This window comes from Meles meles, chromosome 2 (assembly GCF_922984935.1).
Source record: "Meles meles chromosome 2, mMelMel3.1 paternal haplotype, whole genome shotgun sequence".
Taxonomy (NCBI): Eukaryota; Metazoa; Chordata; class Mammalia; order Carnivora; family Mustelidae; genus Meles; species Meles meles.
The window spans coordinates 71122791-71145397 of record NC_060067.1 but is presented as its reverse complement, the minus strand read 5'-3'; the positions used below and the strand labels follow the sequence as shown (position 1 = coordinate 71145397).

At 40.1% G+C, this 22607-nt stretch overlaps 1 protein-coding gene across 4 annotated transcripts in view; it reads right to left on the bottom strand.

Moving 5' to 3' along the window:
- The window catches only part of INPP4B (inositol polyphosphate-4-phosphatase type II B), a 563252-nt gene that overhangs the window by 247570 nt on the left and 293075 nt on the right, over positions 1 to 22607 (bottom strand). For all 4 annotated transcript variants that reach the window (XM_045992576.1, XM_045992594.1, XM_045992567.1 and 1 more), the window contains exons 8-9: positions 14317 to 14367; positions 5598 to 5677 (exon numbers count right to left, since the gene is read on the bottom strand). In XM_045992576.1, coding sequence (XP_045848532.1) covers positions 5598 to 5677; positions 14317 to 14367 — 131 coding nt within the window. The remainder of the gene's footprint in view (positions 1 to 5597; positions 5678 to 14316; positions 14368 to 22607) is intronic.

Sequence of the window (22607 nt, the reverse complement as noted above, 5' to 3'; positions counted from 1 at the left end):
AGAGAGAGAGAGAAGCAGGCTCCCCACTGAGCAGAGAGCCCGATGTGGGGCTCGATCCCAGGACCCTGGGATCATGACCCAAGCAGAAGGCAGAGGCTTTAACCTACTGAGCCACCCAGGAGCCCCCAAAAATCGTTTTCTTACTTATAGAAACAAAATTGAAATGTGTATCTCTGTGTGTGTGCGTGTTTGTGTTTAAGAGGGTTAAATTAAACAAACCACCAAAAACTAAAAATCTAAACACTTCATGATTTCGACCTTACCTTCTCTAAGCACATACATTTGACAACAGTGGAAAATAAGTATTCATAGATTGTGAAAGAGCAAAATAATGCCAAAATAATGCAGATGCACAAACATATACCCATCCACACAATCTATGACATATTTATGTATGCATAAATATGTACACATATAAATGCTACATAAAACAGGGGAAATTTAAAAACAAACGGTAGGCGTGTATTGTTTATTTCTTTCATAGTCTCTCCGACACATCTGGGTATTATAAAACATTACACCATATGTCTATTTAGGATCATGGAAGTTTATGTTTTATGTTACATGACAGCGTGACTGTAAATGTGGCAGAAGTAATAAATGAAAACAAATTTTCTTTTTATGAATAAATTCAAGAATATTTTGCCACATCCATTCTGATAAAGTTACATAAATGTTTGCTTAACTTGGAGGGTTACTTGCAAAAGATTACAGAAGAAATAATAGAACACTAGGTAAGTGCTCTATTGGAAGTTTCTGCCACAAGGTAAAGTAGCCTGCCCTGAAATAGTAAATTCTAAACAAGGTTTACATCTTTTCAATCATGTTACAATCTATCCCTCACTGTTACTCTCAAAGTTACTTGTCTCCGATATATTCTAATGCTCCGGCTGCCTTATATGCATTAATTTAGGTGGATGCCATTCAGAAATATATGGTACTTGGCTTACGTTCAAGCATCCATACAAATATAAGGAAGTTGTCCTCATGAATCAAAATTCCAGCAAGTAATTATTGAACCTCTACTATGTCATGGGCATATGAAATTGAATTTTAAGAAAAAGCATTAAGAAAAAAGAAATGAGGCCCCTGAAACTCTCCAAAGGACAGAATATAAAACAGAGAAGGAAACAAAGATTCTATTAGCTTCTTAGGAGGCAGGAAAATAAAACAGAACAAGCTCCAGAGGCAGACCAAATTGGATTCTAATTTTACTTGTACACTCACCAGCTGCGGGATCATAGAAAGTTGCTGTAACACAGGGATGATAATGCGGCATAGATTCAAGATCATGCGTGAAGAGCACTTCGTACTTTGTTTGCACGCTAGTAGATGCTCAATAAACAATATGATTTTTTCATTATTCGTGTTATTAGTAACACCAACTGCAAAAGATTACCTAATCCTGTAGTTAGACTATGGCAAGCTCTTCATAAGTGCTTGTTGAATGAATGAGCACTGAATGTCGCCTAAACTGCGAGGAGATAGGCAACGAAGCTCATATGCAACAGAGACAAGGTCAAAACACATCCATCTGTCTCACTCCTTCTGAGAAGGATTTCCTAAAAAAGAAGTTTCACCCTTCCCCCCCTTTATCTCTGCCTTGGTGGTTGTTTGAATACTTTAAGAGCGACGTTATTTTTCCCAACTGCTAGCACCATTCCAGGAGTCAGAGCTAATCTTGCCATTCTCTTATTAAATAATGAAACAGGACTATGATGTTTCAAATTTCTGCTTGCATGGCCCTAAGACATCCAGATAAGGTTAGCAGGGCAAATGACTGTCAGGTGCTCAGACAGCAGCCCAGGCTTGGGACCTGAGGATGCCGAGCTTCTAGGGTGAGAGCAGATTCCACAGGTTTCCCACAGCCTCTCCCTCCACCAAGCAGGCTGGCTCCCACTTTCTGCCATTACTGCTCATCTGTCTGAGTTCTTCATGGCATGTTGACACTCATTATGTCTTCACTCACTGTAAGACGAGGCACTGTGGTGAAACCGAAGTGGAAGAAATCGTGAACGGGCGGTTTTGCTCCTGAGTCCTTGCTTTGTTTCTCCATTACCTCAGTCGCATAATGTGTGATACATTTTCACAAGTTCTCAGTTCTCTCCTTTGTCAAAACACACAAGAAGTGGGTCACTAAAGCACAGGCTTTGCAGTTGGAAATGTGGGGCTCTGTACCTTGGCTTTCCCATTTACGGACACTGTGACTTTGTGCAGATCACTTCACTGCTTTTTACATCTCACCTTCTTCATTTATAAAATGGCATTAAGAATAAGGGTCGATGAGGCAATATCTCTAAGATGCTTATCTGAGCATAAAACATGTAGAAACTTCCTCCTCTCCTTCTTCTTTTTCTTATTATTACTATTATTATAAGATTATCTAGTGTCTCTCAGGCCTTCATTTGTAATCCTCTATACAAGGACCTTAGCTTGTTTACATTGCAGTAGGAAAGTCAGGGAGATGTGGCAATGAATTCAAGAATAAGAACAGAAAATAAAATTCAGATCTACAAGAAGTCAGAGGAGACAGGAACACCAAAGGTAGGCTAGCAAAACAAAGTAAATGCAATACAACAGTAAAAGGGTTAGTACTAATATCATGTCCAGTTGTGATGCTAGAACACTCAGACAGTAATTTAGTAACTACATATTTAAAGGAAGATGACGTCTATGAGTAGGCACCACTTTGCATAGTGGAGGAATTTTCTCTAATACATGCAAGTAAATTTTGTTCAATAACTCAAAAAAAATGGACTATATGATATTTCATGAAATTTGAGCCTAAATCTATAAATAAGACACACACTTCTTACTCTTTTCAATCTTCTCTGGGAAAAAAAGAATTCAATCCCAAATTCTGTTAAAAAGTTCAAAGCACAAATGGCATAGTAGCCCCATTAAACAATGGTGCTCTGTGGAGTTGTTTGAGTGCTTTGGGACTGGAATTATCTGAGAAGAAACAACTCAAAGGGATGGTGAACACAAAACTACATAGATCTGGGGGAAGCTCACTATCAGAGAATGTTTGTACAAGTGTGTATTCTCTCTGTGAATTTGTTTCATAGGAATCTGAGAATGCTACAGCTTTAAAAATAATGACTGGAAGGGGCACCTGGGTGGCTTAAGCATCAGACTTTTGATTTGGGCCCAGGTCATGATCTCAGGCTCAAGAGTGGGACTCTGTGCCCAGTGGGGAGTCTGCTTGAGATCTCTTCCTCACATCCCTCCCACTCTGTCCACCACCACTTTCTCTCTCTCTCTCTGAAATAAATAAATAAACCTTTTAAAAAATAATGACTGGAATCTAAAGGAACAAAATGCAGATATCATCAGTACAAAGCAATATTAAAACAAAACAAAAGAAACAACCAAAAAAAAAAAAAACCAAAAAAACTTCTTATCCCTAACCTAATGTTCTTCCAGCAGAGTACCTCGGAGACTCACGAGCCGGGGGAGAGAAGATGAATTACATCTGAAGTAAAAAACATGAAGTGTCTGAAATCAAAAGGCTATGATAAGTCTATAAAGTGTCTATTCGTGGAGAGAGAAATTCACAAATTTGGCAAAGCGTGAAAAGGGAGGGAGAGCATAACAATCCAGCCATTTCAAAATTAGTTTAAAAAAAATTTTTTTTTCTAGAAAACTCAATTCTTTGTAGTTAGACTTGTTTTCCTTTCATATAATCAAAATCAAATGAGGATTAGGCAAAGGTGTTAAGATCAAAAGTGGAAATATGTATTGATTCTATTCCTTGTTTGCTTACAGGAGTAGTACTCTAAACTTGACCCTTCTCTTCCTGTTCTACCACCTTAAGGTTTTCTGTGTTTGTTAACCTTCATTTCACTAAGAATTCGTTGGTTCCCTGATTTCTGTTTCAAAGGTAGTATCTAAAGGTGCAGTGTTGTGCTGATGTCAATGGCAGTTATGGTAGAATCATATGTGATTCTACCAATCAAATGTGAGTCAGCAAGAGGAGGAAGGGGGGGCTATGCATCCCATCTAGAAAACACGGGTCCTGCTAGTAGTCCTGAATTAACTTAATGCCTGACATCACATGTCGTGAATCCAGGGGCACTCTGGTCAGGTCTCCCCACCACGCTAGGACGCTAACATATATTTCTAGAATATCAGCGACATTGCTAGCTAGACTTTTCAGCTGATCCACACAAACTTCAAGCTGAACATCACCACAGCAAAATTTCATGGGGGAACAACGCCACAAAACTGTGAAGATTTTAAAATGTCTTCCCAAATAAAATTTAACAAGAACAACAAGAACAACAAAATAACAGATGTTTAAGAGACATAGCAGAGAAAGAAGATAATGGCTTTGTTAGAACCCATTAACACTTACTTTTCTGTATGAATATGAGCTACTTTAAATTACTTTATACTCCCTTAAGTAAAAAATGCAAAAATATAAGGATCAGGAAAAAATAGGAAAAGGAGACAGACCTCGGTATAGATTCCAGTATAAGCCACAGCATTTTTACTGAAATAAATTGGTTACAAGTGGGTCCTTGCCAGGGCAACACAGAGGGCAAGCACATTTAAGACACTGTCTCTTCCCTGGGAGTGGTCTGTGTGTTTCATCAAAAGAAGAACATCTTGAGATTTACAAGGACTGTCCTATACAATTCTTACATTTGTTTATACTATATAAATATTGCAAGGTATATATTATGTGTACATAATTATAGGAGTTATTATATACTTAGAAAACAGCATACTATTGTTGAGAATGTATAATGAAGTTAAAAAAAAAGTTTATTCTATTTAACACTCTTCTAGCTTTAAAAGATAGGGACGGAGACAAACCATAAGGGACCCTTAATCTCACAAACCAAACTGAGGGTTGCTGGAGGGTGGTGGGGAGGAGGGATGGGGCGACTGGGTTTTGGTCATTGGGGAAGGTATCCGCTATGGTGAGTGCTGTGAAATGTGTAAGCCTGATGATTCACAGACCTGTACCCCTAGGGCAAATAATACATTGTATGTTAATAAAAATTAAAAAATACTATGTAACTTCCTAAAGATTGTTGTCTGGTCTTCTCTATCAAAACAAATAGTACTCATATTCAAAATTACTTCTGCTCTACTGCTTGCTTCAGTATGAGTCTGTTTAACGTATGTTTTATATTTAATAGGATGGCAACAAAACAAGCTTAAAAGAAAGAGAATAATCAATATCCCCCCCATTATCATAAACTTGCAATGTTGCCACTAACAAACATAGTTCAAACCCAGAAGCTTACTTGACTTAAAAAGTCACATTTCAATAAGTAACAGAAAAATTATTCAATAACTTGCTCATTGTTTCTATTCTTACTATCAAAGAATTTCATCAGTTTAATGATCATGTCATTCCCCCCACCCCCATACGGACTGATAACCTTTGACAACGGGAAACATGAACTTCAGTGTGAACCTGAACCGTTGCTGTTTCACTGTAACTTGCTGCTGTGGAGAACGTGAGCCATTTGAGAGCTGACCTCTAAACATCTGTAGGAATTGGGGCTTTCGAGCCCAGCCATCCTTCAGTAAATGTCATCAGCTCTTCACTTTATAGCATTTCTGCAGACAGAGAGACCCACCTCAGGCTCAGGGCTAGCAGCTGCTCCTTTGACTTCAGAAGCTCCCCCACTTCAAAACTGGCATAGCCCAGGAAGCTTCGCTGAAAATAAGACAGAATGGTGTCCATTAACTTCAGAAGTCCTTAGTATCTTTGCTGTCACACCAATCACACAAAATTAGAAGAACTCAATGTTGACTGCATGAGCCTGACAAATATTTCACTTGCAGAGATACAATTGTAACTGACTGAGACACAATAATTGAGCCTTCTCGTGCGGTGAAGTCCAGGGGTGCAAACGGTGACTTTTTCATTAAAAACAAAGAGATCAGGAGCCTAGAAAAGAACAAAATGTGTAACACCAAAGCCAGGACTTTTCTGCGAATTTTCTTCCCCTATGAAAACTGGATAGAAGAAAAGATGATAAACTTTCAATATTTACCAATGCCGTCGTCGTTCTTATTAGAATTCCTCAAGTCACTGGCAGCGACAACTTTGTATTCCAGATATGAGCAAATCTGTTAGTTGGAGCTATTTTTATGTGGGACTCTGTACAAGTTATAAATAGAAATGCTGTATTTCTCCCCCATCACAGCAATGTTTAAAAGCATTTGTTTCCTTTGTTATTTCTATACTAGCATGGGACAATTTCATTCCAATACACAAAACAGAAAGGTACTTACTCTGTTACATTTTCTAAAATTGCTTTTTTAACCTATCATACTGGCTGTTGACTATCTACAAATATCTCCTTTCTACACTTTTTGACTCATAATGTAAAGAATAAAACTCCAAATTGGTTTTTCTTTTCCAGGATACAAATCTTTCATCTCTTTTTAATATTCTGGGCTACTTCTGATTTAAAGTCACAATATTGTGGGCTATCATAAATAGTATTTCTCGTTCTCCCCTCAAGGTCAAGAAGTAAACATGAAAATATCAAACCCATATCATCTAGGCCATTGCTGCCTTACATACTGTAATACTTTACCAGAAGTCAACCCACTGTATTTTCCAGTGCATTCTCTCTTCATAGATCTGTTGCAGGGCTGCCCTAGAATGAGAGCCTGGACTTAAGGTGTCTGAGCACAACTGGGTCTTCTCAGCCAAAAGTGTGAGGTTATTTCATACACAATAGGCTGCATCCACACTTAGTGATCATTAAGCAAAAGAAAGACCTGCTTCAGGTCAAATTTTTTTCTCCTTTTTTAAAATTTAGAACTGTTTCAATTAAAGACAAACACTGGAAATACAACTCAGTTCTAAAATGGTGATGCCTACACATTAGCAAGAATAAACCCAATGAACTAACTTGAAACTCACAGAGCTGGCTTAGACATCAACTCGCTGAAGCCAGAAGAGCATGAGACTAAATTATTAGGAGAAGGATGTCAGGTGAAAATACTATTTGTGGCAAGGCTCTGATGATACGTCAATGAGTGATGAGAGTAAGTCAAGCCAGAAGAAGAAGTCCAAGTGCTATATGAGCGAAGCATGAAGGGATTTAGAGTAACTTTTCAGCAAATGGTAGAGTAAAACCTGGGAGAGATCTAGCTGAAGAGAAGCATTAATGTCACCTCATGAGCGATAACTACTACACCATCCTTTATGAGCACCCCTTCCCCATTCCTTATTTCTTATCCTGTTGGATTTTCTCTATTGGCACTTATCACCATACGACATATTATTTTTTATACATATACATATATATAATATATATATTTTTTTCTTTGCTTATTTTGTAACGCCTTTGAAAATAATCAAGATTTGAAGCTCCACAAAGAGGCTTGTTTTGTTTTCTCACAAAACATTATATGTTATTGTTTTCTCACTGTGCCTAGTGCACAGTAGGCATGTGATACATTTTTGCTGACAGTGAATGAGTGAACGACTGGCATAAAAACTAGCTTTCAAGTTAGTCACTCTTTTAGATATAGATATCAGAATGTTCTTTCCGCAGGTATTTACAAAGTACTATAATTCGCTGAAATGTAGGAAAGGAAAACAATTTTAACGTGCGGATTGTATATTGTAGTGAATTTCATTGTAGCATGTGGTAGTTAAGCATGTCTATCCCACTTCCTCTTTCCCTGATTATCAGAGTTTTTAAATCCCTACTCCTCAGTCTATTCTCAAAGAAAACTCTTTAACTGATGAGAGATTTCATGATGCCTCAAAATTTCCAATGATTTTCTCTCTGCCTATTGAAATGTTGAAGGTATGGATGGTTTTGGAGTGAATAAAACAGACCATACATGTCATGAATGTTACTGAGGTCTTTTCATCAATAACAGTGACAAATGCTCCAGAGTGGAATGTAGCAATGAGAGACAGGTGGAGTGGCTATTTTCAGACATGAGCTACATAAACCCCATGAGGCACAGCTGCCCGTAGAGTTGTGACCACAGCCGCTGAATATCTCCTCTGTCCACCAGCTCAGGGGCTGCTATGGAAGCAGGACTCTGGCTGGTCCATCTCTGAGCCATGCCCAGTGCCCAGAACAGAACGGCTGCCTCGTATGCCTATTGCCTCATTGTACGTGTTTGCAGGGGACCAAGGACAATGCCCATGGGTCTAACTTTTCTATCGTAACTGGCAGCCACAGGCTTCATCTTAAAAGATAGCAAGAGATTTTACAGAAATCATACAATGTGTTAGAAACTAATTTAGGTAATGACATTATAGCACTGTGTTATGAAAACCTGTCAAACCCAAGGAGGTGTTATTTAGGTATAAATATTATCTTTTTTATTCTACAAATAACTGTACATGGTGACTACGTGTGGCATAAAGGACATTAATGAAATCCCTGAAGACAGTGGGACGTGAAACCCTAACAATTGCTTTGCCTCTATATTTACTTTCTAGTAGGTGTTTTTGTTTTTGTTTTTGTTTTTTTTTAAAGAGAGAGATCACAGCTAGGCAGAGAAGTAGGCAGAGAGAGAGAGAGAGGGAAGCAGGCTCCCTGCTGTGCAGAGAGCCCAATGTGGGGCTCGATCCCAGGACCCTGAGATCACGACCTGAGCCAAAGGCATTGGCTTTAACCCACTGAGCCACCCAGGTGCCCCGGTAGGTGTTTTTTGTATTTGCTTGATGTCAACATAAATAAAACACATCATTCATTTATACGGATATCTACTGGACTCCTGTGAAAGAATGAATTAGAAGGAAACAGTCTTCTCTGTTTCTGAAACCTAAATTCCCATGGAGGGAAAAGAGCACACTAAGGTTAATATAAGAGAGTAACTGAATATAAAGCTATTTTATCTTTGCTGTCACTGTAATCATAACCATGGAATATCAGAGACATCTTTAAAAAAAATTAAGTCTCAAATATAACTCAAGGAACAAGCTTTTCCATCTTGTCTTCAGTGCTGTTTCTAAACACTCATCTTAAATGTTTTAAACTGGGAGGTCTAGTATCAGTGGAAAAATGTGAAAGAAACAAAAAAATTAAAGTCTCACTGGAGTTGGAGCTCAGAGGTCTGGAGTGTCATGTTAAATGTTATTCTGTCAAAAAATGGAAATATGGGCATTTAAATCACTTCTCCCAGCCCCCAAACAGGCTATCCACTAATGGGTATAGTCAGGCCTTATTTCTCTATCTTCTCGCTTGCAAATCTGTGGTCTTGAACGAGTTACTTCACCATTCCCCGTCATAACCGCTGCAGGAAAAAGTTGCGTGTGATAACTCTATCTTTCACATCATTACTGTTATAAGAAGCAAAGTAAGCCAGGCAAATCTCTTGGTATATTGTTGGGAAGAGCAGGAAGTTAAAGGAGTTAACTGGCTTACACATGGTCCCAGAACTAGTTAATATGCAGATGCCAAGTTGGAATCCAGGTTTCCTGCTTTTTAGTCTAGCATTCTTTTATCCCCATTACACTGGGCTTTATTTCCAGGACAGGTGGCAATTCTCTCTCCTTCTGCCAGGCTCTCTGCCTGCTCAACATGGGTCTCTGGCCTTTTTTACCTGCTCAGGAGAGAGCGACACTCATGATGATCATTCTGGTTGCAAGCGCCCAGAGCAGATGATCATTGAATTGCTTCCTGCATAACTTCAGTCCCTCACCTGGCTGGAGAGTGATAGCAAACAGGGGGAAAAAAAAAAGTTGGGGCATCTGCTTCAATCCCAGTTCCTCTCTATAGGGAGTGTACAAATAAGCAGTTTATCCTACCAGCCCTTGCAGGGACTCTGAGCAAGTCACAAGTATTCAGATTGCTTCTGGGGTTGCACAGGTCTCTGAAGCAGGCCCTCAGGGGTCCCTGGTTGATCTGTACTATATAAGGAGCCAGAAGATGTACAGCTCTGCACACCTTGCTGTGAGCTGGCCTACCCTCTGTCACCTATGTTCATCTCGCAAAGCCTCTAATCAAAATAGAGGGTTCCTGTATACCACAATTTCCAAGAGACTCCCAAGTTTTACCAAGTACTGTGTAGAACTGTACGATCCAATGGCGAACCATTGGTTCAAGCACGAGGCTTGTGGCTACTCTGAACTGAGATGTGCATATGTAGCCATAAAACATACATCACATTTATACAACATGGTATTTAAAAAGAGTGTGAAATTGAGCATTGCTAATTTCTTGTATTGATTACATTTTGAAATGATTACATTTTGTGTATGTTGGGTTCAACAAAATACTAAAATTCATCTTGCCTGTTCCTTTTTTAATTTTTTGAAAGCACGGGCTTCTAGAAATTTTGAAATTATATATGTGGCACACATTTGTAGCACACACAATATTTCCATGGAAAAATGCTGGCTTGGAGGTTAAATGAATATATCAATAATACTTTGACCTATTCTTATAAAACAATCTACAAGAACTGTGGTACAAGTCTGAAAGGCCTTGGAAAGCGGGAGTTGATAGCATGAGGCTCATATACAACATGCCCTACATGTAATTCACAGTATAGTCCTTTTTTCATAGCCCATGTACTTTTTCTTCAGTGACAACCCTAACAGATATGGTTCCACTGTTTCCCATCAAATAGGCAGGGAAAGAAGATACATGAACTACTCACACCAAAAAAAAAAAAAAAAAAAAAAAAAATCAGAAGTACAAAAAAGAGACTTGGGAGGAAATCTATTAAAAGTGGACAAACGGTCCAAAGAAAACATTAAAAAGCATTTTAGGGTAAAGTTGTATATTTAAAAATTACATCTTTACTAGGAATATACCTCAAAAGGTCTTAGCACATATTGGTATCTCCTTCCCTAAGACATCAACAAAAGGTCTGGGTGTATCCAATCAATGTTGCTTAAAAATGCATTGCAAAGAAATGTATAGAACATATTTGAACTATTTATAATAAAAGGTTTTAGCTCATTTTTTAAATCAGAGTAGTCAAGAGCTAGAGTTCTTAGCAGGTTGTAACGGCAGAGCCAAGTCTGGGCAAAAGCTAAAACTCTCAGACCAAAGAAATATTTTGAGGATTAAGTGATGAGATATAAACTAACCAGGGCTGCATGATAGGTGCTTAAGATGTGGCGATTCTTCTCTATCCACAATATTATGTACTCTGAGGGTATTAGAATGCCAGGGCCTGTGGCCTTGTTATTTAGGCTCGTTCTTACTACACTTGAGACTTAGGTCTATATAATTGCCATTTTATCAAGTTCTGATGTGTCAAAAAGCATACTAGATTTTTACATATTATTAAGATTTATATACCACTGTAATTTTTTTTTAGATGCCCCCTTTCATTTTGGTGGTTCTAAAAACTTAAGATGGTTGGCAAACCAAAATAATGGTATGCTTTCTAACTCATTGAATACATATATCCTAATTTACTAGTTTCCATACACAAAGCTAGGGTTATTAGAGTGAACGAAATAAGGGGTGCCTGGGTGGCTCAGTGGGTTAAAGCCTCTGCCTTTGGCTCAGGTCATGATCTCAGGGTCCTGGGATCAAACCCCGCATCAGGCTCTCAGCTCAGTGGGGAGCCTGCTTCCCCCCTCACCTCCGCCTGCCTCTCTGCCTATTTGTGATCTCTGTCAAAAAAACAAAACAACAACAACAAAAAAATCATTTAAAAATAAATAAATAAATAAATAAGCTCTTTGCTCTTACAGACCTTAACATGTAGGAGGAGTGTGCAGACATTACCAATATCTAATACCTATTTGGCTCACTTTTCATTACTAAAATCATTACATTGATTTTGTTCCAATGGGAACTGACCCAGATTCTCTTCTGCTTGGGCACTCCTGTCTTCTTAGTGATAGGTACACAGCAATATACCAACTGAAATTTCCCCAAAAGTGACTGATTCCCAGAATTGAAGGAAAAAGATCAGCTGCCTTTCGTCCTTCAGTGTTTTGCCCACCTGGACTGTGACTTCTGAAGGTTCAATGTTTTGACTGGACAATACTCTAACAAAGGAGGAGCTGGAAGGTAGATAGAACCTGGTTGCTCAGAGTCATTTTTTGAGTAGCTATGGCCTTGGACCATAACCGCAGATCTTTTTCTAACATGAGAAAAATGAGTCTGTTACTTCTAAGCCACTGTTTGTCAGGCGACTTGGTTCTGAATGCATTCCTAACTGATTCAACAGACATGTCACAAGATGTCAACTGAGAATTTTCTTTTGACCCAGGCTGAATCTTTGTCAAAAACAATATACCAAATGCACCATGGTATCAGTTCAGAGAACCTCCAGTGCTTGGAGCTAGCAACCTTCTCACAATGCTTCAGAAGAAGCCAATTTAAGGGTGCTGGATGGCTCACTTGGTTGAGTGTCTGACTCTTGATTTTAGCTCAAGTCTCTGCCATGATAGTGGGAAAACAGCATAAATGCATAAATGAACACATTCAGAACAGACAGTTGGTGAATTTGGCCCCCAGGCTATCGTTTACAGACCTCTGACTCCTGGGGATCTCTTAATCAGTCCCAATTGGAATATAGTTGAGAAAGTGGTATGTTTAGATGTCTCAAATTGTCCTATCATTAAGAACACTGGCATTTTTTTTTCAGTAATTACTTTTAAGCTATTTTCAATTGACTCAATATTATAAAATTTTCAAGTACAAAATTGCATTAAATACAATCTGTGTTCAGTATTAAAGCTAAAAAAAATAAAACTCAATATGGGCTATGTTACCATGGGTACTACTTTGACTTTTATTAAAAATTTATTCATGGCACTTGGGTGGCTCAGTCAGTCAAGCATCTGATTCTTGATTTCAGCTCAGGTCATGATCTCAGGGTCATGAGATGGAGCCTCGTATCAGACTCTGTGCTCTGCTCCCAGAGTCTAAGTGAGATTCTCTCCCTTTGCCCATCCTCCCGCTTATGTGTGCATGTATTCTCTCTGTCTCTCTCAAATAAATGAATAAATCTTTTTTTAAAAAATATTTTATTTATTTATTTGTCAGAGAGAGAGCACAAGCAGGGGGAGTGGCAGGCAGAGCAGGCAGAGAAAGAAGCAGGCTCCTGGCTGAGCAAGGAGCCTGATGTGGGACTACATCCTGGGACCATGGGATCATGACCTGAGCCAAAGGCAGATGCTTAACGACTGAGCCACCCAGGTATCCTTATAAATGAATAAATCTTTAAAAAACAAAGTCAGTTTAGAGACACTGGTGTATTAGTAACATGACACGGCCAGTTGATGTAAAGGTAGTGTTGCAAGAGAGGGAAGGTGAGCATTTCAGGAGATGCACTATTTAGGAAATGAGGCTAATCTCTTCGTTCTATCACATCCGGGAAAACAGCTCAGAGTCAGAGGAGTCAGTCAGAGTCCCCTCTGACTGAGGCCTAGAGAATTATTCAACCTGTACCCAGGGAAAAAAACGAGAAGGTCCTGACGGGCACGAGAGAACACAAAGTGCCCTATTCCTTCTCCTTCACAATCAAATGCAGAGATGGCCGACATTCTTCTCCATCAGTTCAACTTAAGCTTTGGTGCATGTATTGGAGGGCTTCCTGGGCAGGTTCAGATGGCGGCTGTTGCCAATGACGAAATGATCGGTACGTAAGACAATGCTGCACAGGGAAACTGGAAGAAGGTTGTCAACTGCCTGTAGGATTGTGGGGAATTTCCCATAGGCCTTACAGTTGGCTCAGTCCCATGGCCTCTTTAGACCCAACTTTTTTCGAGGCTTTTTCAACCTCTCTGTACAGATCCCAGGGCCTCAGCCTGCTGTGCTCCCCCTTAGGAGTTGCCACCACCTACTCCAGGCTTTTCTAAGCAAAAAGCATGTTGTTCTCTTCCTGCTCGTCCAGTTTCTAAAAGCCTCGATATGGCAGTGAAGAGGAGCGGGAAAACCTTCGCAGGGTTTTGCAGCGCCGGACTGCACTTTGGCGGCAGCTTCTGTTTGGACCTGTGCTACAGTATAGCAGGAAGCAGAAAACAGCACAGACCCGTGGCTAGTTTGTTCTCTGCCTCCTTCCTGAAGCAGTAGAGCTCACGTCTGCGATTTCCCTAGCCTTCTGTTGGTCCAGGAATGCTGGCTCCGCGTTGCCTCTCGGCAACCTGCAGGGCAATTTCTAGTCTTGTCTCTAGCCAGCGAAACTAAATATGGATCCATTTGAGGGTGATTTCCCAGAGACAAGGATTGACTTCCATATAATTCACCAAATATGTGACAGGGCCCCTTGCGTTGTCACGCCCTGTTAATTGAACTCAATTTCCTTTGTCAGCGATCAGACAACTGAAGGTCAGCGGAAAGCCAAACAATTAACTTAGAAGGGATGCATGTGCCCTTCAGAAACATAAGAAACACTTACCCCAACCTCCGGCAGGGGATCCTTATGTTCAGGTAGGACACTGGTTCGAACCTACAGAGAAGAGCAAACATTCTCCGTGTGACTTTGAAATAGAAAGCAGTGCAGAAGCTTCACACAGGTGCTGGGTGTCATTTTCCATCCTAGGCATCGATTCGGACTCTGGAGTTAATCATTACTGAAGGCACCTGGGTGTACCACCTGCTGCAGCATGGCAAAGCTGCCCTTTTATCGTCGCTAAGCTTCCTGATTTTCCTAAGTAGACAGAACTGCCAGGTCCTCACCCCATCCCTCCTCACCCAATACAGAGACATCTAGGCTTAAGGTGAATCACCTTTAATCTCCTCAAAAAGCAGCCCTCATCCCATATTCAAGGGGAAGGAGAGAGTTGTTATAGAGAAAGTCATTCCATGCAAGCTCAATAAACATTTATTCTCCAAATGAGCACCAAAACCCACAGTCTTTATAGGCTATCTCTCCCACTTGAGAGTTCTGGGCCAAATTGTCAGATACCATTACCTAAATTCATTTGAAAACTAATTCTCAACTGGGGGAGAGGGAAATAATGTAAAATAACCAGTCATCTGGGGAAGCTTTTCATATGTTTGAAACTGTTCCAAGTGAAATATCAACTCCTTAGATGGTAAGTAGGCATATATCTTCCACTGAGCAGTGATCCTTAATCCTGGCTGTACATTAGAGCTACCTGGGGACCTTTCAAACTCCTGGTGCTCTCTCCTGCCCCCAGATATTGATTCTAATGTACAGCTGAGTCGATGTTTCTCTAAGAAAAAAATGTTTCAAATGAAAAGGAATCACGACAATCTTTCTCACTTAAGAAAAAGCTAGTAAAAGCAAGAAACACCCAAAACCTAAATCTAGTCTATCTTAATTTGAAGTAAGGATTAGATAAACATATTAAATGAATACAGGGCCATAGACAAGCATACTCTATTTACATGGAGAGCAGAGGAAAGGGGATGGCTGGGAAGAGAGGAACCCTAGGCACACGTGTTCGATCAATAGTTGAGGGGGTCATTTTCACAAAATCTCTTTGGAGGTGCAACACCGCCCATCATAATTCTCTTGAAACCCTTTAAGTCCTGACATACCTGACCATACCTGGTCAATTCTCTCAGGTGGAAGGGATACTTATAATACGGCTCATGATGTCAGAAGACTTGAACTAGCTCCTTAGGGCCTACTCATCTTTAGCACAGTTTCCATTTCCTTGGAAAAAGCCTCAAGCCATGGGTAAAACACTGCATTTTAACTTCCAGCTTAATGCTCTTTCTTTGTGTCTTTATGACAGTTCCAGCACTATCACTTGCACAATTTGTCAGTCATTATGACTGAGAATTGTTCGCCAGAGCACAAAATAAATGACAGGAGAGATCCCAACAGAGTAAACAACACAATTTGCAGAACACTCTCAACTCAGGATGTCACGACAGCGCTCACTGGCTGAGAGCATGTGCAGTGTGGTAGCTGCATTAATGTTCTTTGGTCCAGGATGTTCAGACGTACCATTCAGTCTCATTACCTGAAAATCATTAGCTGGCCTCAAAGGACGAGGAATCTTTTTATCAACAGGGGACTGCAAAGGACCATAGAAATGTGTGCATATATATGATCTCTCTCACATACACACACACTATACACTTTCTGTCTGTCTCTCTGTTTCTCTGTCTCTCTGTCTCTGTCTCTCTCTCTCTTTATATATGTATATCCTTATGTTTGTGTAGGACACCGGGTTCAAACCCATAGAGAAAAACAAACATTTTCTGTGTGATTTTGAAATAGAAACCAGAGAGAAAAAGAGAGTGAGAGAGAGGGAAAGAGAGGGACTAGTTCTCCCCCTTATCCACAGTTTCACTTTCCAATTATTACCCACAGTCAACCACCAAATATAATGATATAATGTGGTGTGATATAATGTGATATAATGCTAAATAGAGTAGAATGATAATGACAATTATGGCAATATGGTCATTAAATTTATATTGATTTTTATCAGTAGAACACTTATTCTTTACAAATAAACTGTTTCAGAGGAAAAAAGAGATTCTTAACACAAAGTTGTATACTATGAAAAAATCTGAAGATATCCATGGACTAGTTTGCCATTTCCAATGTGTGTATATGTGTGAAGGAGAGAGAGATAGAGATAGAGAATGAACTTCCCTTTACATAATACAAGTATTTTTAAACTTTTATAAACCAATTTTAAATTTTTATAAAGTCAGATTTTCACATGCAACATTTGTTTAAGATAGTCTATATGGATAGGCCTAAAACTTTTAAATTTAAGGTCGATGCTACAGATGTGTGGTATATAGGGTTACACATTGATGATGCCTTTTCTTGCATAATCTATATTCCTCATTAGAGTGAACACATACCAGGTGGCAAGCACTGGGTTTGCCAGTAAGTAAAGTCCCATTTCTTCCCTTTGGGTCTTCATAGACTAGTGAGTGGGAAAAATATATGAATAAATCTGGTACAAAGTAATACATACCATTATGGAAATGTGAGCATTTTTCTGTGGGCATTCAGAGTAAGGAATAAATCAAACTGTGAATGTTAGGAGAGGCTTCACAGAAGTAGTCATCTGGTTTTGAAGGATGAGTAGGAGCTTTAGGCAAGGAAGATCACGGCAACAAAACAAACAGGGTGTGGTATAATGGGCATGTGTCATGGAGTTGCAAAATGTCATTTGTGTTTGGGAATGAGAGTATTCTGATAACAGCATAACAGGGTCTTTTGGGGAGATGGCAAGAGTTAAATATGTTTGGGGAGAGAGGTTGGGGCCATTTGGTACCTATCATGTTATAGAATTGGGACTTCATGCAATTCGTAGTTGATAGGAAATCATGTAAAACATTTGAGTAGAGGAGTGACATTATCAGAGCCCCCTGAAGCATCCCAACTCTGTCTTGAGTCATAGTGGGAGAATTATTTAACCTCTTTATGCCAGTTGCCTTTTGTCTTTACGTTAGCTACCTTTAGCATAGGGTACTAATAGACCTCATAGGTTGTTGTAGTACGTCTTTTCAGCACTTGGAATAGTAACTGACACTGAGAGGGGAAGAAAGGAGGGAGTGAAAGAAAAGGGAAGAAGAAAGAGGATATGGGGGGGAAGGGACAAAAAGAAAGGAGAAAGGAGGAGGGAGGACACAGGGAAAAAGCAGAGGGTAGAGACCCGGGACAAGGACGGCTGGAGGAATATGTCACTGGAAAAACAAACAAAAACAAAAGAAACAAAAACAAAACCCTGGACAGATTTAGATGAGGCCTCTTGATGAGGAAGGGGTGAAGCCATGACTGTCACTGTGACATGTGGAATATTCCAGTTCATGGGCAATGTCAGGCCTCCTGAGATTTACTGGCCTTCTTTTGGAATTCATTTTCCCTTTTTTGGTCTTATTAGCAGTACTTCTCCCTGGTTTTCTTTATCATACCCCACCCCCTATCCTTCTTGGAACATAAGAATGTCTGCCGGACTACACATTTAAAGTTCTTATAGCTTTCTCTTGTCTAGACTTTTATGATATCAAATAAAGAAAGATCTCTTAGTAAAAGTGATCACGTAGATTATATATTCCGTCTTGAATATTTCTTAAGTTTCTTGTAAAACCAATTCATTTCTTTTTTCCATAAGCTGAAATGTCTAGATACTAAAATTACCTTGAAAAATGAAAAAAAAATGCCAGGTAGCATATAGTGACTTATATTCAATCTTTCATGAACTCCCTATAGACTAGTTCATAAACTTTAATGGTTCCCTAAGCCAGAAGTTACCTCTGAAATGGATGAATATAGAACTCTAGTACTCCAATCCAGGGAGAAACACTCCTTATCCTAGCCAGCCTTTTCACAAAGACCATGGGCACCGCTGCCTGGAGCATAGGAGGATGATGGGAACTGCCACATTCTTCATAAGTGAGAAGAATGCCATGTACCATTGAGTATGCAGATCCAGAAAAGGGGAAAGCCATACTGCCATGACTCTGTGCACCAGGGTGTCCATGCCTGAGCCTTGTGCAAGTGCATCTCCTCACTGTTCGGAGAAGAAGGAGAAATTTTCCTTGGAAGTGCTCAGCTGGAAGGCAGAGGGGATAATGTTGCAATGGTGCTCCAACACCCTCCGGCCAGGGAAAGGACCCAGATCTTCTTAGACCACTGTCACATCTGATGGGGCCTCTGATAATGAATGCATCATTGAAGCACATCTTTTTCTCTAATAAAAATGTTGCTCCAATTCTCTATGTACCTCAAATTGGAATATATAATTTCATAACATTTACTTGTTCCACATGGAATGAGATACCAAACTGCCTTCATATTCAAACATGTGGAAACCTGATGGGGACAGAAATGTTTAGCTCCCTTCCACAATATTAATTTGGGGGGAGGATGCTTCTCAGTTAGGACTATATGCCTAGGGAGCCTTGTTTTGAGAAACAGCCATGTAACGTGTTCTCACCAATAGAATATATGTATAAGTGATGTTTGCTGCAACCAAACTGGACTTTTCAGAAGTGGATGGTGTATGTCCTCTCCACTGTCTCTCTCTCCTTTCAAGGAGTCCAGCCCTTGTCAGACTGCAGAGCTGTAGGCAAGAGAAAGCCATCTGGCAAGCATCATTCCCAGTATTAGATTATTAAATGACTGCATCAGTTTGCTACTGCTATGTAACAAATCGCCACAAACTTAGCTGCTTCAAACAACAACCACTTATTAACTCACATGCTATATATAGGTCAGCAGTCCAGGTCTCATGTGTCTGTTTCTCTGCCCTGGTCTGACAAGGCTGCATCCTCATCTGGAGGCTTGTCTAGGACAAGGCCTGCTTTCAACTTCTGCAGGCTGTGAGCCGAATTCTGTTCTTTGCAGCTCTAGGACCAAGGTTCCCACTTCCCATCTGGGAGCCACTATCAGCTCTGGGAAGACACCCTTATTCTATGCCATGTGACTTCCTCCACCTTCAAGTCCAGCAACAGATAATCTACTTTGCACCAAATTCTTCTCACACTTCAGATATCTGGCTTCAGAATCCACTCTCTTTGAGAGGCTTACCTCATTTGGACGGATTCTCCCTGCCCCCCCAAGATCATCTCCCTTTCTTAGGCAACTTTGCCACGTAACATGACCTAATCACAGAAGTATGTCTCAGGGACTAGAATGTGTACAATGTGGGGCAGCAATCCTGGGGCCGTTGTACAATTCTGCCCACCACAATGGTCAAGAAATAAGCTTCCTCTGTGCGAAAACACTGAAATTTGGATGTTTATATTTGTTTCAGCAGCCAGCATAATTTAGAGTCTCCATTTATTATTATTTTTTATTTTTTCAAGATTTTATTTATTTATTAGACAGAGAGAGGGATCACAAGTAGATAGAGAGGCAGGCAGAGAGAGAGGGAGAAGCGGGTTCCCCACTGAGCAGAGAGCCTGATTCGGGGCATGATCCAAGGACCCTGAGATCATGACCTTAGCCGAAGGCAGAGGCTTAACCCACTGAGCCACCCAGGTGACCTGCCTCCATTTATTTTAAATAAAAATTTGGATTCCGTTTATGGCTCTGAAGAAATAAAGCGAAATAACTCATATTAAATCCTAATTCACTCTTTTAAAGTCAGCAGACTTGTGTTAACTACTTATTGTGATCCAGTGACTGTTACGAACACTGGCAATCTCAGAGATTTAAGGAAACAAGGTATTTCTCACCCATAGGTAGTAATGATTAACACGGCAAGGGTCAAAAAATATCATAATAATTATTAAGCATCTTGAATTGTGTAAAACTTATCAGCCACTCTTAGATATTGACTTTCCAACTGTTTAAATTTTGTTGTGGGTGGAGAAAATGATCCACGTACAAACTGAAATGATTCATACCACAGAACCTTAAAGATGGAAGAGATCTTAGAGTGATCCTAGAAAAAATACTTCTGTGATGTGAAAATTTTATATGAAATATCGCTGGGGGAGGTGCATTTTAAATGTTCTCCTTGGATATATTTAATTTCTAGCTTACTATCTTACTAATTAATGTTGTAGAGATAGTGTAGAGCCCAAAGGCTCCAAACAGGTTAATGAAAGAAGTAAGTTGAGTGTGAGAGATAATAGAGAGTGGAGAGGAGTCTGGCAAAAGTGGAAATCACATTCCTAGTCTATGAAGAGCAACTATCCAACCCCAAGTGATTAAAAAATTCCTGAGAAAAATTCCTTCAGTTGTCAGCAATGGATAAAACCCAATTATTTTGCAGGTGGGCCATTATTAGTATTTAATTACTTTTTACAGAAACTAGCTTGGTTAAAAAAAGGTCAAAAGAGGCCCAACACACTGGGATTCCTGAGTGGCTCAGTCAGTGAAGCTTCCACCTTCAGGTCATAATCTCAGGGTCCTAGGACTGAGTCCCACATCGGGCTTCTTGCTCGGTGGGGAGCCTGTTTTTCCCTCTGCCTCTGCCTGCCGTTCTGTCTGCCTGTGCAGTCTCTCTGTCTCTGACAAATAAATAAATAGAATCTTAAAAAAGAAGAAAAATAGGCCCAGTACCATTTTTAGTGGGGTGAAAAATGTGCTATCCTAAAACAATTGTTCTTAATCTTGACAACGCATTAGAATCCTCTGGAATATTTTTTAATACCAGTTTCCAGGCTGTGTTCTAAAATAATTAAATCAGAATCTCTGAGGGAAGGATCCAGGCAGCAGTATTTGTCAAGGCTCACTTCCCACTTAATTCCAATGCACAAAGTTAAGAACCACTGCTCTAAAAGAAATGAGATTGTTTTGAGTGTGGGCCTCATAGGTCCAAATCCTATGACAGTTTGGAAAAAAGGTAGGAGACAATGGTCTCCTGTCTGTCAATGGTCTGTCAATGGAATGAGGTACTCTTGGAAAACAAATTAGAAAAAATAACAGACTTTCAGAGTTGGAAGAGGTCTTAGACATTATCAGGCAAGGTTTCTTAAACTTCAGTGTGCCTGCTGGTCTGCAGCTGGTCAGGATGGTCTGAGGACCATCCCTTACGAACTTGTTATGGAAATGCATGATCTCAGGCTCACTTCAAACATACAAAATCACCATCTTCATCTTAATAAAGTTCCCAAGTAATTCATACACACAGTCAAGTTTTTGGAGGTCTGGTCTAGAAGAGTGCTTATGAGTGACATATGTTACAGATGAGAATGGTAGACGTTCATCTGCACGAAAACATGCCTGAGATAAGGAACAGGGTTTATTCTTCAGGGTATGAAGGTATTTGGTATTTTTTTTTAATGCCAAGCATCTGTAAAAGCTCCAGATATTATTTTCTATCAGAGATGCCCTTTCCTTTCTTATGCAAGTGGAGAAAGGATTGCTCTCATCATCAAGTCACGAACTGACTCAGAACAGAACTTAGCTGGAATTCGTGTGAGACTCAGGCTTGTGGGCTGAATCTCCACTTCTCTCACTCCTTCATCCCCGCCAAAACCCTAATTTCAAATTCACATGTTGAAGCCTCAACCACCAGGAAGTACCTCAGAATGTGATTGTATTTGGAGACAGGGCGATTAAGTTTAAACGAAGCCATTAGAGTGGGACCCTAAGGCAACAGGGTTGGTAAGAAGAGGAAGAGACAGCATGGATGTGAACATGAAGGAATGGCCATGGGAAGAACCGGCAAGAGGGTGGCCATCTGCAAGGCAAGGAGGGAGGCCTCAGAAGATTTTATCCCTGTCAACACCTTGATCTTGGACTTCCAGATTCTAGTCCTTCAATTAAAAAAAAAAAAAAAATCTGTCATTTGAGCCACACAGTCTGTGGCAGTTACTTACGGCAGCTCTAGTGAGCGAACAAAGATACTGGGTCTATCCATGTTGTAGAGGGTATATACCTACACGCCCATCCCGGACTTCCAACCAAGAAGCTCTAGTTGAGGAGTCTTTGGCCCTCACCCCTAAAAGAATGCTAGAGATTCTCAGAGGTCTCTGCATGCCTGTTTTTCACTGTGCCCCATTCAGCTTCAAAATCTGGTAAATGTCTTCAGAGGCAGAGCAGCCACGAGTTTGAGTCCCCTTTGGGCTCCAAATCTGTCATTTCAGCTACACATAAAACCCGAAATCTCTGCTGGTTCTCTGTCTGCCAGCTGCCACCTCATGTTAAGCAGAGCCTTGATGCTCAGACATCTAGCTACGGGGACAATCTGTAAATGCCTGCAGGTGAAAGAGAGCTTTTTAGTACCTCTGTGTCAATTCACCACCACTCCCTCTAGAGCCTTCTCTCTTGCCTGTCTCTCTCCCTGTTTC